The sequence below is a fragment of the Anolis sagrei genome, chromosome 3 (genome assembly GCF_037176765.1).
Source record: "Anolis sagrei isolate rAnoSag1 chromosome 3, rAnoSag1.mat, whole genome shotgun sequence".
Classification (NCBI taxonomy): domain Eukaryota; kingdom Metazoa; phylum Chordata; class Lepidosauria; order Squamata; family Dactyloidae; genus Anolis; species Anolis sagrei.
Window position 1 is genome coordinate 127,883,121 of NC_090023.1, and position 14,285 is coordinate 127,897,405.

The following is a 14,285-nucleotide window of genomic DNA, read 5'->3' on the forward strand; positions in this document are numbered from 1 at the left end:
AGCTTTCCAAGAAAGTAACTCACAACCCTCCACAACAGGTTTTTGGGGCGGGTTTATCTCTGATTGGAGCAGTTCTGTCATTAGAGTACCACATTGCTACCTCACTGTCATTGCTGTGTTGTTCAACTAATTTCTTACCAAACAGTCTTCAAGGAAAAATTCAGAAACTATGAAACATCTAGTGAAATCTACAGCACAAACTGGAGACTCATTTCAAGATGCTCAAAAAATGATGATTTTTAGTAACAACAACAAAAAAGTCTGATTTATTTTGTCCTGTGTGTACTCTTAAAGCCTTCTTCCAGGAGGCTGCGCCAAATTATAAATGCATACTGCTTTATATAAAACCACCACTCCATTGGTACAGTGCCTGTGGTGTGTATATGCTTATGTAAAATCAGACTTCAGAAATTTCTGGGCCAAAAACTCTCAAATCATTTATTGGAGAAGTGAAAACAAGTGAACTAAGCTTGAAAGAATCTTGTAAGGAAATGTAAAAAAAAATATAGATGGGCTAAAGGGAAAGAAGGATTGTTGGAACACTTTAAAGAACAGGGAACAGTATAGATCTTCCTTCACACCTTTTGAGAGCAAAGGTTTAAACTTTGCAGAGCCATCTGCCCCTGCCTGGGCCTGATTGGTTATCTGTCACACAGTTCTTTAGTGGGCCTAACTGGATATGATGGACCCACAGGATCAAAGTGGGTCTGCTCCCCTTTTCTAAAACTGCCTAGTATTATAATGAAAAAATACCAATATGGTATAAAATTTCTGACCCTAATGAGAACCTTCCCAATACTAAACAAAGTGAGGGAGAGTGGGTGAAATTACTCCTCAAGAGCCCACTGACTCTTGGCATGCTGTGAGGCTTCCTTATATGACCAGGGGATGGACCAAGATGTCAGCTCCCTAGTCCTGACTTGCTGGCTTTCCCAATCCCTCCTAAAGCCTATTAAAGTCATGTGGTCTTCTTAGAAGAAGTTGGAGACTCCTAAGAACATGGTGTGCAGCACCACTCTATCCGTTGTGATGGCCACCAATTACACTCCCTACCAAGTCATGGAAAAGTTGTTGTATTAAAACTAACATAATTAGACTGCTATCTTTTTCAATTTATACTGCTGCTTCTGACATGTTTAAAATAATTAAATCTAGCTTAGTTGGTGTACACATGCATGATTCTTAATTAAACCTAATTTTAATGGTATCCAGATAATGGGGGAGGGGGAGAGACAGGTCTGATGTTTTGTTTTGTATTTGGCGTTTAGTAGCAGACTGTCGTGGTTAGTAGACTTTCACCTTAACTATTCTAAAGCTTTATGTCTATAACCTTTTTATTTTAAAAAATAAGCCTCTTTTATAGTTTTCTCTGCCTTACTGTGTCTCTGCTTCTCTTAGGTTCGCAAATTTGTTGCCAAGGACAGTGCAGGGCTGCGTATCCGTAGCCACCCTTCCCTTCAGAGTGAGCAGATAGGCATAGTAAAAGTCAATGGATCCATTACCTTTATTGATGAGGTAACTTTCCCAAAATCTGTATGAAACTGAAGCAGTCATATATATGAGCTAGCATCGAAATAATTGCATTACTCGTCTCAATTATGGCCAGTGAGCTTTGAACATAGGGTTCTAGAAAAGGTCCCAGATCGTAGAAGCAGCTTTGAAATGGAAGGGTTTCAAAAGCAAATTGTGATACAGAATGGGGAACTTGTTAACCCGGGGGTGTGTAATGTGTTGGGATTTTGCCTGCAGAATTTAGATAGTTGGAAATAAATGTCTTGGGTTGTGTTATTAACCTCCCATTTTGCTTTCTGTGCTGCTTTAAATTCATGCTACAGATTGCAAGACTGCTGTTTTGGTAAAACAATAGTTGTTTGTAATTCTGTTGTCATTTTAAAGATTCTATTTATCAGTCTTTTGAGAAAGAACAAATTTACAATAAATAAATAAAGAGCTTTTCTCTTTTATACAATTAGAACATTTCTGTCTTATATATAAGTCAGCTTGTTCCCGTTAACATTTGCAAACCATGTGTTGTAACCATGGTTTAGATTGGTTTTTAATAGGTCTCTTAACTTTTATATTTGCATACATTCTTTACCTTGACCATAAAAACTAAATCTTAAACACATGAAGCAAAAAATGTTATCTCCAATTCTCTTTTAGAAAAGTGTTCCATATCACAAAGTTATATTGTTCTGTTAAATATCTAGAGCTAACATGTTACACCTTCAGCACAATTCTTATTCTATCTATTACTTTCATCTGATTCATAGTTCTTTTTTAAAAAAAATAGCCCAAATAAAGCTTTGTTTTGCTTAATCTCTCATAATTTGTGATCTAAGTAACCAGTTTTTTCTTTCTTCATAGATTCATAATGATGATGGTGTTTGGCTACGACTGAATGATGAGACAATACGAAAATATGTCCCTAACATGAATGGCTACACTGAAGCTTGGTGTCTTTCTTTCAACCAGCATCTTGGCAAGAGTCTTTTGGTCCCCATTGATGTAAGTAAAATTCAACTTTAAAGTATAATATAAATATTTTTAAAGATTAATACCATTGACCCATCCATCCATTTATCCTATATGGGGGAAATAATTTCCATTTATCAAATTTTGGATTTTTAATCAAAGTGTAGAAAAAATGAAGTTTCTATGAAATGTTCTCATGGGCCAAGTTGGCGTTTTCCTATATGTGATTTGGGCCAATAGTGTAGTTGACTAGAATTTAAAGTAATAATCAGTATGCCTCCCTGGTTTTAAAAGAGATGCGATTATTTATTTATTTCATATCAAAAGCATTGCATAAAGAGATGCGGTCATCATGACATAATGACATGCTGGAAATATTGTATTCTCATAAATTGGAAATATTGTATTCTCATTTGGATAATTGACTGATACTGTTTGGTGGAGTAATCTGATAACTATATCTGGTAGTTTAAGTAAGGGGCGATAAAAAAGGAAATACATCCAGATGCTTTGGGATTGGTGGTGTTTTTATTTTGTCAGTAATGGAGTGTCTTATTCTTAACTGTAGGTTATTCGTTGCACAAATAACATTTGTTATTTACTAATGTGTTATATCCCTTGACAATAGTATATTTGAACACTCTCAACTGATTTAAGATGCGATTTAGGACAGAGTAGAGAAATGGAGGCACTTTTTAGTTAAAGAGAGGAAGACTATAGATCTCTGCTATCCATCAGGACAAAGCATCTGAATATGGTATTAAAACAGTCACATTTGTCAGTATATCAAGAAGGAAAATCTGGTCCAACTAAAATTGTTGAAAGATATGCCATAGTTTGATTATGATATTAAAGCGCCTGTTAGTATTATTGCTGGTAGTTAGATAGTTAGTTGCTGTTCTGTATTGAACACAAGAGAGGTGTTGTCTTCGTGTGCAGGCAAAAGTTGGAGTTTTTTGAAAAAAATGCTTAGTGTAAGTTAACTAGTACAGCTGCAAGCAGGAATGTCTTTAGAAACCAGGAACATAGAAGCCCTAAGAAACTTATGGAACATGGGCTCTGTTTTTTCATTCCTCCAACAAGTCAAGAGCAAGAAATAAACTAATTCCCAGACTTCAAATTCTGGCCTGTTAGAAGAGTGACAAGCCAGGAATCCTGTACTCGAAATAGTCCTAAGTTTTCTATGGTAAGTTCTTGGCTAATGCTCACAAAAGGAGGCAAGCAGGAATGTTTGTGGATAAAGTGCATGGTATAACATTTTGTGAAAGTAATCCTGGTTGCGGTGGTAATAAATGAAAGATAGGCACCAAGGTAAGTTTTTCAGTTGGAATAGGCATATTTTCATAGGTGAAGGAGTTGGCTGGTGTATCTCTATTGTTGTCTTGTTTAAAAGTGTCTGGAAACTGCAGTCTGTAACATATTTAAACAGACAAGTAGTCAAACACGATAGTATTATTATTAGTATTAGTATTAAACATTCACACCTAGCCCCAGCAGACAAAAGTCCTTTGTCTCACCCTGGTCATTCCACAGATATATAAACCCATTTTTCCTACTTCCAATAGACCTCACTACCTCTGAGGATGCTTGCCATAGATGCAGGCGAAACGTCAGGAGAAAAATTGCCTCCAGAACATGGCCATATAGCCCGGAAAAACCTACAACAATCCAGTATTATTATTTATTTACTCTATTTGTATACCATCCTCAGTCCGCAGGTGACTCAGGACAGTTTACAGAGGCAGCAATTCAATGCCCACAATATAAAATCAAAGCAAAATTAATAAAACATAGATCATTTACATCTCCTAGTTAAAAACTTTGTCCAGTCTCGTCATCCAGTATTCCCAATTTCCTAGTACAGGGAAGCAAGAAACCCTTTGGCTTTTGTTGAAAGACAACAACTATACTCTTTGCACAGGGATACTGCTTCTGCAAGTTGCATCTATATTGGTGAAGCAGTTGTATGTTTCCGTGATACTGGAGTAAAAGTTATATTCAATGCAGGATAAGAAAAGCTTCCTTTAGAATGAGAGATTGTATTTACGGAGAAGGTTCATTCTGGGATGATAAGTGGAGCAATCTTGTCATTCCATTTGGAGCGTGGGGGTTAAAAAACCCAAATTGTAGTGGATTGCTCCTCCTGGCCATTCTCTCACATATTCTCTTTTTTTTCTTTGAGCTGGATTGGGGAATGCATGTAGCTTCTTCCTAACTCCCAGCAATAGTTCCTACTCTGAATCAAATCACCAGTTGAGAAAGAGTGAACAGATTTGTATTTCTAGATAGCATTGTGAAAGGCTCCTGATGAAGAACAGCCATCTGTAGCTGACAGTGGAACTGACACATTTGTGCTGTGCTGATCCACAGGGTAAACCAACCAGGGCTGTATCTGATTATTTTCAATGGGTTATGTATGATGTGTGCTTAGGCTGAAGAGTGACTTCATCCACTCAAGCCACATGTTGATAACATCAGGATGAAGGCAGGTATAAAGCACCCCAGGTCAGATTTGGCTTTCTCATGGACAGCAAAGAGTCTTCACTGAGTCAATCAGATTCATTTGCTAAGTCTAGGCCCCTGTATGCTCTTTTTGGCTGCATGCTGCATATTAAATTTTCCCACAGTCTTGGGTAACAACAGGGATATTCTGCCTATCCTCTGCTTCCCTCTTGAAGGTTACTTATGACCAGTTCCAGCAGTTTTATCATCAGTCAGTTTTTTGTGTAATTACTTGGCCTTACAATTCTTTCTTCACAATGTGTTACATAAAATTGGGTAAAGGGTTTTATTGTGTTAAACTGTTCAATCCAAGAGCTGTGAGTAACATTGGCAACATGACAACTTAAAACTTTTCTGTTTCCTTTTGAGAGAGTACTATCTCTGAAAGAACAACCTTTAAGATTTACTCTTACAGTATTGTTTGCAAATCTGAAAGTTGATTTTGGCAATACTTAATACCTAGTAGTATGCTACCAGATCAACTTCTATAAATTCCAGTACTAAGCAATAAAAAGAGGGAAGAGAAAGACATTATAGAGAATTTCTTAATATTTACAGAAACTTGCCTTTTTGAGTGGTTTCCATGTTTCATTCATCCTTGTAGAAATATTTGATATTTGGCGGTCCATACAGAGGAAAATATAATATTTGTAAGAGTGTTATGCCTAACCACCAAACTACATTTTATGTCTCTGACACATTAGAAATGGTCCATTTATTTGGTTAAGGAGTGGCACGGGCATGGTATAATTTTTAATCCATTCTTGAAAGGTTACAAACATCACATCTCTTCCTAATTTGAAGTTTCTCCTTAACAAACTCAAATGCCAAATCAGTTAGGTTTGAAAAACCTAACTCATTTGTTGTGAAAAATGGGCCAAAATGGAAATATTGATGCGGGGGGGGGGGTGGTTTTTCACAGTTCGGGCTATTCTAGAAAATACTCTCTTCATAATCTGTTGGGGGGGGGGGAGTAGTAGGTTATATGCAAATTCCTTACTATTAAACATGACTATATATAGACCCTCAATATCCACAGATTCTTCATCCATAATTTCAACCATTCATAGCTTGATTTTTAAAAAAATCAAAAGGCAAATATTATTTTTTTATAATGGACATCATTTTACTACACTGTGGTAGATGGTAGGACTTGAGCATCTCTGGATTCTGGTAGGGCACCACATTTGCGGAGAAGAGGGGGTACCGTAGTGGATAACAATGGCCCACTATATGTCTTTTCAGAGGAAACGTTTAGCATGTTGCTGTTATTCAAACTTTAAAAGAAAAGCACATATTTTAGTGAGGCTGGATTGAAGCAAACATTTTTGAAGTATTCATAGTGCATCCTGTCGAATCTGTGGCTAAAATAACAGCTACTTATGAGACCAATTTAAAGAGTCTATTTTTGAAGATTTATTTTGCTAAGACATTGCATTAGAATATTTACATTGCTATTGAACAAGGTTGACAATTCCATATTGGAAGCTTTATTTAAAAGTGGCATAGAGAAGATAATTTGTCAGAGGAATGTTTAGGTCCACCATTCACACAAATAAATGCATCATAATTCCCATCACCGTCATCTTTTATATCCAAAGATAACATTCAGTTTGAATATTGCACAACTACTGTACTACTTTATCATTACCTGTTAATTACATTTTCATTGCTTTTTTCTGTAATGTATCACAAGAATAATTAAAATGTGTGTTTGAAAGAGCACTATGGAAACCTGTATAAATGTTTTATGTATGGAAAGTCTGCAATATAACGCTGTAATTCTGGTTTGCGATCTAATTTGCTAGTCCAAATTTTAATACAATTTATTTTATGAGAAATTGATTTTTGATGTGTTCAACATTGATTTTTTATTGTCCCATTTGAAGAAAATGGTCATCAGCCACCTGATTTCTGTATAAGTACTGGGTGTATTATAATTTTAAGGGCAGGTTCAAAATAACACAAGTGTGATAGGTAGTTGTTTCTGTTTAGACATGAGTTTGGTCAGTTTTGTTTTGTTTTTTTCTTGCTCGAGAAAATTATATCCTGCTTTTATAAGTGTGTGAGGTTCAGTGTGTGCATGAAATGTAGTCTTGAATATATAGATGTTATCCAAATAGACGTAGACAACACTTAGCTTTTGGGCAAAACCTATTTTGAAACTAAGCTTACTGGGATTGTAAAGGTTATACATGCATACATATACACATACATAGAAATAAGAGTATGTTTGTGGTTTGAAAGTGGTATTAGTTTTGACTACAGGAAAACATGGCTGTTCAAATCTTCTTAAAATTTAATTGTTGTATAACTTTGCCATTTGTTCAACTTTATTCCTTCAAAATAACACTGGGGAATAGTATATGTTGCCATTACATACGGTCTTTGTTCTAAATTAAGCGTTAATGATTTATGGCTTGGTATGATCCAGAAATTATCTTCAGTGCTAATGCTCAGTGCTAGAGCATCTGAAAGAAAAAACAAGCAAAGTGTTACCTTTCTGTCACTTGGGTTTAGAGGACTTAGTTGCAGGCCTGGGTTGGCTGGGTAAGGGATACGATGATACTTTAAAAATAAACTATAGGATGCTTTTCCCAGTGGGATTTGTGGAATTGAGTAATTCTGCCAAAGGTTATTCAGATTCTTCTGTAAACGGGACTGTTTCCGGGACTATTGTTGGTACAAAATAGGAAGTGCCCATACATTTTTGTTTTTGTTGTTCAAAATTTTATTGTTTAATTTGTTTCTTCTTTTGGTAATGTAGTAAGCAGAACTGAAATCAATATGTGTTAATAAGCAGAGGATTTGGTTCTTGATATGGTTGAGATATCTGGCACAACATACTAGTTTCAGTTAATCTTTTCCAGTTATGAATAGGTGGCTGAATGTCCACATTTAATCCTTTTCCTCACTCCTCTTACATCACTGCAAAAAATCTTCACAAAGTTGCAGACTGTCTTTCATAAAACAAATTTGGCTTGTTATAGGACTGGCATTCCCATTCAGACAAGAGAATGGGAGTCACCGTGCACAAAATGTGTTCAGCTCTAATATATATATATATGTATAAATATATATAAACTTTCTATTTGTGAATGGCATGACACACTACATCATTTAGAGCTTTCATTATGAGGTGTTTGTCTTCAACAGATTTTTCCCCACGTGATAAACAGTGGCTCTCTTTTCTTTGTAAAAAGAAATTAGTATTGTTACACGGATGCAATAAAAGAATGAGTTTTGAAAAATGTTCTCTTTCTAAATGCTTTTGCTGATGTATACATGTGCCAATTCTTTGTTGATATTTGTCTATCTTAAACTTTACATAGAGTATCTTTAATGCTAGCCAAGGAGTCAGGGATTTGGACTTATTTGCATGGACTTCCAAACCCTTTCCCTCTCAGGTGAGTTTTCTTAATTATCAGGATCAGTAATTTTTTTGGCATTTGAGAGTATGAGATCTTTATGTGGGTGATTTGGAAATGTCAGTTTTTGGTAAATTCCTTCCACATTTACGGTATATCTGCTGAGGAACCATTTTCCATTTCAGGAAAGACCAAGGCTTATTCCATGACTCACACTTGGTTTAGTTGTCCTTCAGTCTGATTGGTAACCAATTCTGGAGCAACTGAAAATGCACCCAGACCATGTGTCAAGAGTTTCCTGCCAGTGCAGGGGTCACTGGTGGTGACAGACAAACTGTCCTTTAGGCAAGATCTTGAGGAGTCAATAGTAGTCTTCTGAGGAGCACCGATATTTACTGAAACACACCTTGAATACATTACGTCAAATCACCCAGGTCTCTTTGTCTGTCAGCAATTTCAATTCACATAAACTTCTGTTGAATTCTGTAGAAGGTATCTGTTTTTGATGTATTGTTCCAAGATAAATTGATGCTGTACCACTTCACTAGTCATGTTTCCCCTTCCATCTTGCGCTGTCCTGCATGAATGCTTTTAACTAGGTCATGGTCGTCTTTTTCTTGTGTTTGTATCAAAATCTTTTCAAATGGTAGATAGAGAATTCCTTTTGTGATGCTCCCAAATGTTTGTGTTTCAGATGTGCACTTTTTTCTTTTAGTAAACATTCATATAGCAAATGTTTTACATTCTTTGTGTTCAGGAATAGTTTAATGTCTATTATATAAGGGAATCTACAGTGCAAAACTGTAGATTTAACAAAAGGTTGGGTGGGAATTAGATCAAAAATACAAAAAGGCATTATTAATGGGATTTTTGTTTTGTTTTGGTTTTTTTGTTCAAATTTTTCAGGAGTCTAGATCTAATGCAGATGACTTTTTCAAAGACCTAAACTCACACTGCCCTCAGGAAGCGATAATGCAGGAGCCAGATATGCCATTCCTTCGTGGTGGGCCTGGAGTGTATAAGGTAGTGAAGACTGGCCCCTCTGGTCACAACGTCAGAAGCTGTCCCAACCTTAGAGGTATCCCCATTGGAATGTTAGTTCTGGGAAACAAAGTCAAGGCAGTAGGCGAGGTATGGATCCTTGTAGCTTCAGTTCTTGTCTTCATAGATACTGGCTTATAATAGTAGCACTCATAAGAAAAGCAGCAGTCCTACACGAGGTTTGCTTTTCCATCCTGGGTGGGCAATCATTAACTTTCTTGAGGTTGGTTTATGTCATAAACCGATGCAAATCACTGTTGCTTAAATCATATATTTCATCATCTGGTGTTATGTGGATGTTTACTGTACATATGACTTGAGAATGTTGTTGATTCATCAGAAACTGATTTAATGTTTTAATTGTGTCTTTCAAAGTTACCTGATGAATTACTTTGAGGGATAAAGCAGGAATCAAAAATTACTTTATTTTTTTACCATTGATTGAACTGATGCATGCTTGATTATGATCTGGTGTCTTCTTCCACAGTGGGCTTGAGGATGTAGTGTGTCATGCTATTTTTCAAACAGCCTATGAAAATTATAGCAACTTTGTGAATATTGCGTAGCGTCAATTTCAGGCTTTTCCGTATTTCAGGCTTCTATAAATTAGTAAATCTATCCTTTCTTTCATCTGTGTAGCAAATTGGGAGCACTTTGGGTGATCTGGTTTTTTTCTTCTTCTTCTGAATGTCATTACATCTAACATCCTGAAAATACTAATTGATCATAAATGTCTTATGAATTCACATGATTTTTATTCTACTTTATTCTTTGGATCTTAACTTGAAGAATGTTTCTTGCCTTTCCATGACAGGAAAAACATGCATTTTCACATGTGGAAACATTTTTCTGCATTTCATTGGCTCCTTATTTCCGAAGTAAATTACATGTGCCTTTTGTATATATGTGTATGTATGTATGTACCAGGTGACTAATTCTGAAGGGACATGGGTGCAAATGGATAAGAACAGCATGGTAGAGTTTTGTGAAAGTGATGAAGGTGAAGCATGGTCCTTGGCCAGAGACAGAGGTGGAAATCAGTATCTCCGGCACGAAGATGGCAAGTAAACTGCTTTAAAACTAAGCATAAAAACAGTATCAAGCTTAGCTGTAAATGATTAATTATGAAGTGATGAAAGATTTAGATGAGGACAGTGTTGATTTTCTGATGTTGGAAGTATTTTATTTTGAAGAGTTGAGGCTGTTTCAGTACAGCTAAGGTAGATCTCCCCAAGTGAGAAAGTTAGACCAAAATCTGAAGATGAGGGCAGATATCTATGCCACAAAGTATTTTTTAAAGAAATGACAAAATTAAGAATGTAGAATACAAAGTTTTTTGATAAGTTATTTTTAGTATGTTATATATTCAGCCATTAATGTTTATGTGGATTAAGGATAGGATAACAGAGCATACCTTAAGAGCACAAAAGTGGTCAATGCATAGAATGGGATGCTTAAACCAAAATGTTGGTTGTGCTTTCAAATTTATGTAGCTTTCCTCTCACTCTTTCTTCAAATGAATGTGTGAGAAAAAACAGGTCCAAATAAGTACACTTTGCGGGAACTGTAATTTCTGTCACACAGGATTCAGGGTCCATTACATTCTAGGTTTTCTTTCTAAGAAGTCCACTATCAGTTCATAGTCATTGAGGACAAAGCCTTAATAGCTTGTTCTAGGCATGAAACCTCTTCACACAATTTGAGTTAGGAATAAAAAGGGGCCTGGGGGGAGGGGCTAAAACCTGATACAAAGAGGAGCTCAAACTATCCTCATCCTTTTCCTTTGTTGTCTTGATTGTGTGAGAAAGTGATTATTCTAAGAAGTATAACTTCTTTTACGTATGTAAGGTCTCCATGTGACCCAGAATTTGAATATTAAAGGCTTCTGACTTTAGCAAATTCAGAAAATAACCCTCCTTTTCACAAAGCAACAAAGAAGGAGGTGGAGTTAGCATACTCCTTTTTTTCTATTTCTTCTTTCAAACCGTTTTTGAATGCCTTGAATCAATATAAGCTCACTTTTATTTAGAGAAGCCGCATTCTTTCCATTGGAAGTCTACTTCGGAGTTACTTATGAAACTATCATATCTTCATTATTTTTCGATCTGCATCATTATCTCTTAAGTTCCCTTTTGAAGACATGATTAATCAAATTAAAGAAATATTTCTTTGTTTTTATAGAGCAAGTTATTATAGATCAAAATGGGCAGACTCCTCCACCGAGCCCTTTTTCATTGCAAACTTTCAATAAGGGGACAGTGTGCAGTAATGGACAAGGATTTGACTATGGCCTTGGCAATAATAAAGGTATGTTTTGTGGCACATTTTGCCTTTCTGCCATGTTTTTCAGTCTATGTTCTATTGTTATATTTATTGTATCAATATATGCACTTCAAAAAATCTGAAGCAGGTTATTTTCTGGGTATTTTTCCAATAAGGAACTGATACTATAAAATAGATTCAGTTGCTCAATTTCAAATTATTCTAAAATGTTATATGAGGCAGCAGTCGCATAACACAAAAGTGATGTTGCTCATTGATCAAAGACCAACACCAAAATCATGAAGAATCACCATTTGCTCAACAGAACAGTCTTGATTGTAATGTGTCTGTGTCATAACTAAAATCACAAAGTTTGAAGAATTATTTTAAAATCCTGAATATTTGTGACTGACAACTAACAAAAAGGATGCTTCTTTTCATAATTTAAGTTAAATTATACATTTATTGTATAATGTATCTTACATTACAAATACCTCATGTTCAGTTTTGAGAAGTCACATAATTGATTTTCAGTCCAATTCTCATTAGAATCCTCTACACAAATGGCTTGCCAATAAAAATGCTTTCCTGTATTTGTTGTGGTTTCACTTGTTTGTTTTTTAAAAACAAAGGGCAAAATGCAACTAAAGTCAGAACTTTTAAGTCTCATTAATTCCAGTGGGAAGATGCACTTAACTTTGGTTGGATCATGTTTATTACAGCCATAATATGTATGCCTTCAGGTGAATGTTGTGATAACCAGGTATTGCTTCTAGTTCAGTGCCTTGTTTTTGAGAAAGTCATGAACTGTCTGCAACATGAACTTTGTTTCCAGACTCCTTTTTCCCCTATACAGTAACATACAAAGAGTTCGTGTTTGTTTCTATTAATAGAAATGTCAGCTAGGGACATCTTCATGTCAACTTTTCATTCATTCATGATTCCTGAAAACCCTCTATTTACCTTTTGCTGAGTCAACCTATGCTTTGCAATAGAATCGCTTTGATGTTGCATGTTTTATTACTTTCGTTTCTTCATGTCACAGTCTCCCTGGTTGTTTGCAAAAAAAAAATAGTAAGGCAGTGAAAAATACATAGCAATTTAATTATACTGTTTAATTGGGCATATTATTGAAATACGTTTTCTTGAACATAGATTGAGCAGCATGCCATTTAAAGGGTTTGTGAGAGCACTCTTACTTATGTCACAAGAGCATCATAGGGAAGCTTGTACATTGTATTTTCATAAGAAGCAACTAGGTAGAATAAAAACCATCATTTGGCTTTGTAAAATGAGGAACAAGTTACACTTCATTGTATATTATAAGCTTATGAGTAATAGATTACAGAAAGGAGTTAGACTTTGGAAATCTTTATAGGATCCTTTTATGGAATAGGAGTGTGTTGTCTCATTAGACTCTTGTTACCTTTTTATGAAACACTATTTTCAGAATTACTCCCATTTTTTACTTTCATTTCAATAAAATGATGAAACCTCCTTATTGCTGCACTTAACCTGTTTAATCAACAGGTACATTTTTCAGGTTTATTTCTCCCATATTTTTTCTGAACTCTTTGTGTCTCGTTGTTGTTGTTGTTGTTGTTGTTGTTGTTGTTGTGTGACTTCAGTTGTTTTTGGCATATAACAATCCTAAGGTGAACCTAAAACAGAGTTTTCTTGCCAATACCTGTTCAAAAGAGGTTTGCCTTTTTCCTTCCTCTGAGAGTATGGCTTTTCCAAGATCGAAGAATGTACCCCTTTCTTCCTCACTCCCATCTCCAATGGAACCTGGGGAATGGGAGAGAAAAGGCAGAGTATCTTATTTCATGGTCTCCTACCACAGAGTAAGATCTGGAACTTTCAGACCTCAATCTGTACTGAGGAAGCCTTTGAGAAGCACCTAATGCCCCTGCTTCCTCTCTCCAATCCCAATCAGCTTGTGGGTGGGGTGGGAGGGAGGGAGCAAAGGTAGGTTATTTATTTCAAGGAAGCTGGGAAGCAGAGTTTCTGCTTTTTACAATCTTTCACCATGGACTAAGATCTAAGACTTTCATCTTATTCCATGCTGAGGAAGCCTGAGAGAAGCAGCTAAATCTCCTGCTCCCTCGCCCACACCTCAGCAGACCCTTATGAGGAGGTAGGGGAGAGAAAAGGGGGAGCAAATACAAAGGCAGGCTATTTCTTTGAGAGGAAGGAGCTGCTTTTTCTTTGTGGACTCTGTGAATGCACACATATAGAGTATCTGCGCCTGCACAGGCTCCTTCATGGCGCAAAAACAAAGCGGTGTGCCTTAAAGCTTTACTTTACTAACAAACCTTGGTGCCTTCGGCTCCTGTCCTTTCAACCTTAACGGCGGTTCAGCTTCCTCCAAAGCCAAAATTCACGGCTTGGAGATGTCTCGATCGTCCAAGCTGTCCTGCACCATCATTACGGTAACGGTTCCAACTGGGCCCCGGGTGACTCGGCCGTCCTTGACCTCGAGCTCTCTTGATTTGGTGAGGTCAAGCCAGTCCACCATAGCAACTCCTCCTTCCACATCTTTGATGCATATTGCTTTTAAGAGGGTCCACAAGGAATCTCACCAAGTGCAGTTTGACTCTGCTGCTCCGGTTCCTGTTCCCCCGACCCCAAGGAAGT

At 36.4% G+C, this 14,285-nt stretch overlaps 1 protein-coding gene across 13 annotated transcripts in view; it reads left to right on the forward strand.

The window, feature by feature from the left end:
* Positions 1–14,285, forward strand: part of MYCBP2 (MYC binding protein 2) — a 169,913-nt gene that overhangs the window by 110,784 nt on the left and 44,844 nt on the right. For 9 of the 13 annotated variants that reach the window (XM_067466879.1, XM_067466881.1, XM_067466884.1 and 6 more), the window contains exons 50-55: positions 1,399–1,515; positions 2,368–2,508; positions 8,310–8,384; positions 9,252–9,476; positions 10,314–10,446; positions 11,568–11,693. In XM_067466879.1, coding sequence (XP_067322980.1) covers positions 1,399–1,515; positions 2,368–2,508; positions 8,310–8,384; positions 9,252–9,476; positions 10,314–10,446; positions 11,568–11,693 — 817 coding nt within the window. The remainder of the gene's footprint in view (positions 1–1,398; positions 1,516–2,367; positions 2,509–8,309; positions 8,385–9,251; positions 9,477–10,313; positions 10,447–11,567; positions 11,694–14,285) is intronic. The other 4 variants (XM_067466883.1, XM_060769459.2, XM_067466885.1 and 1 more) reach the window with 3 other exon arrangements.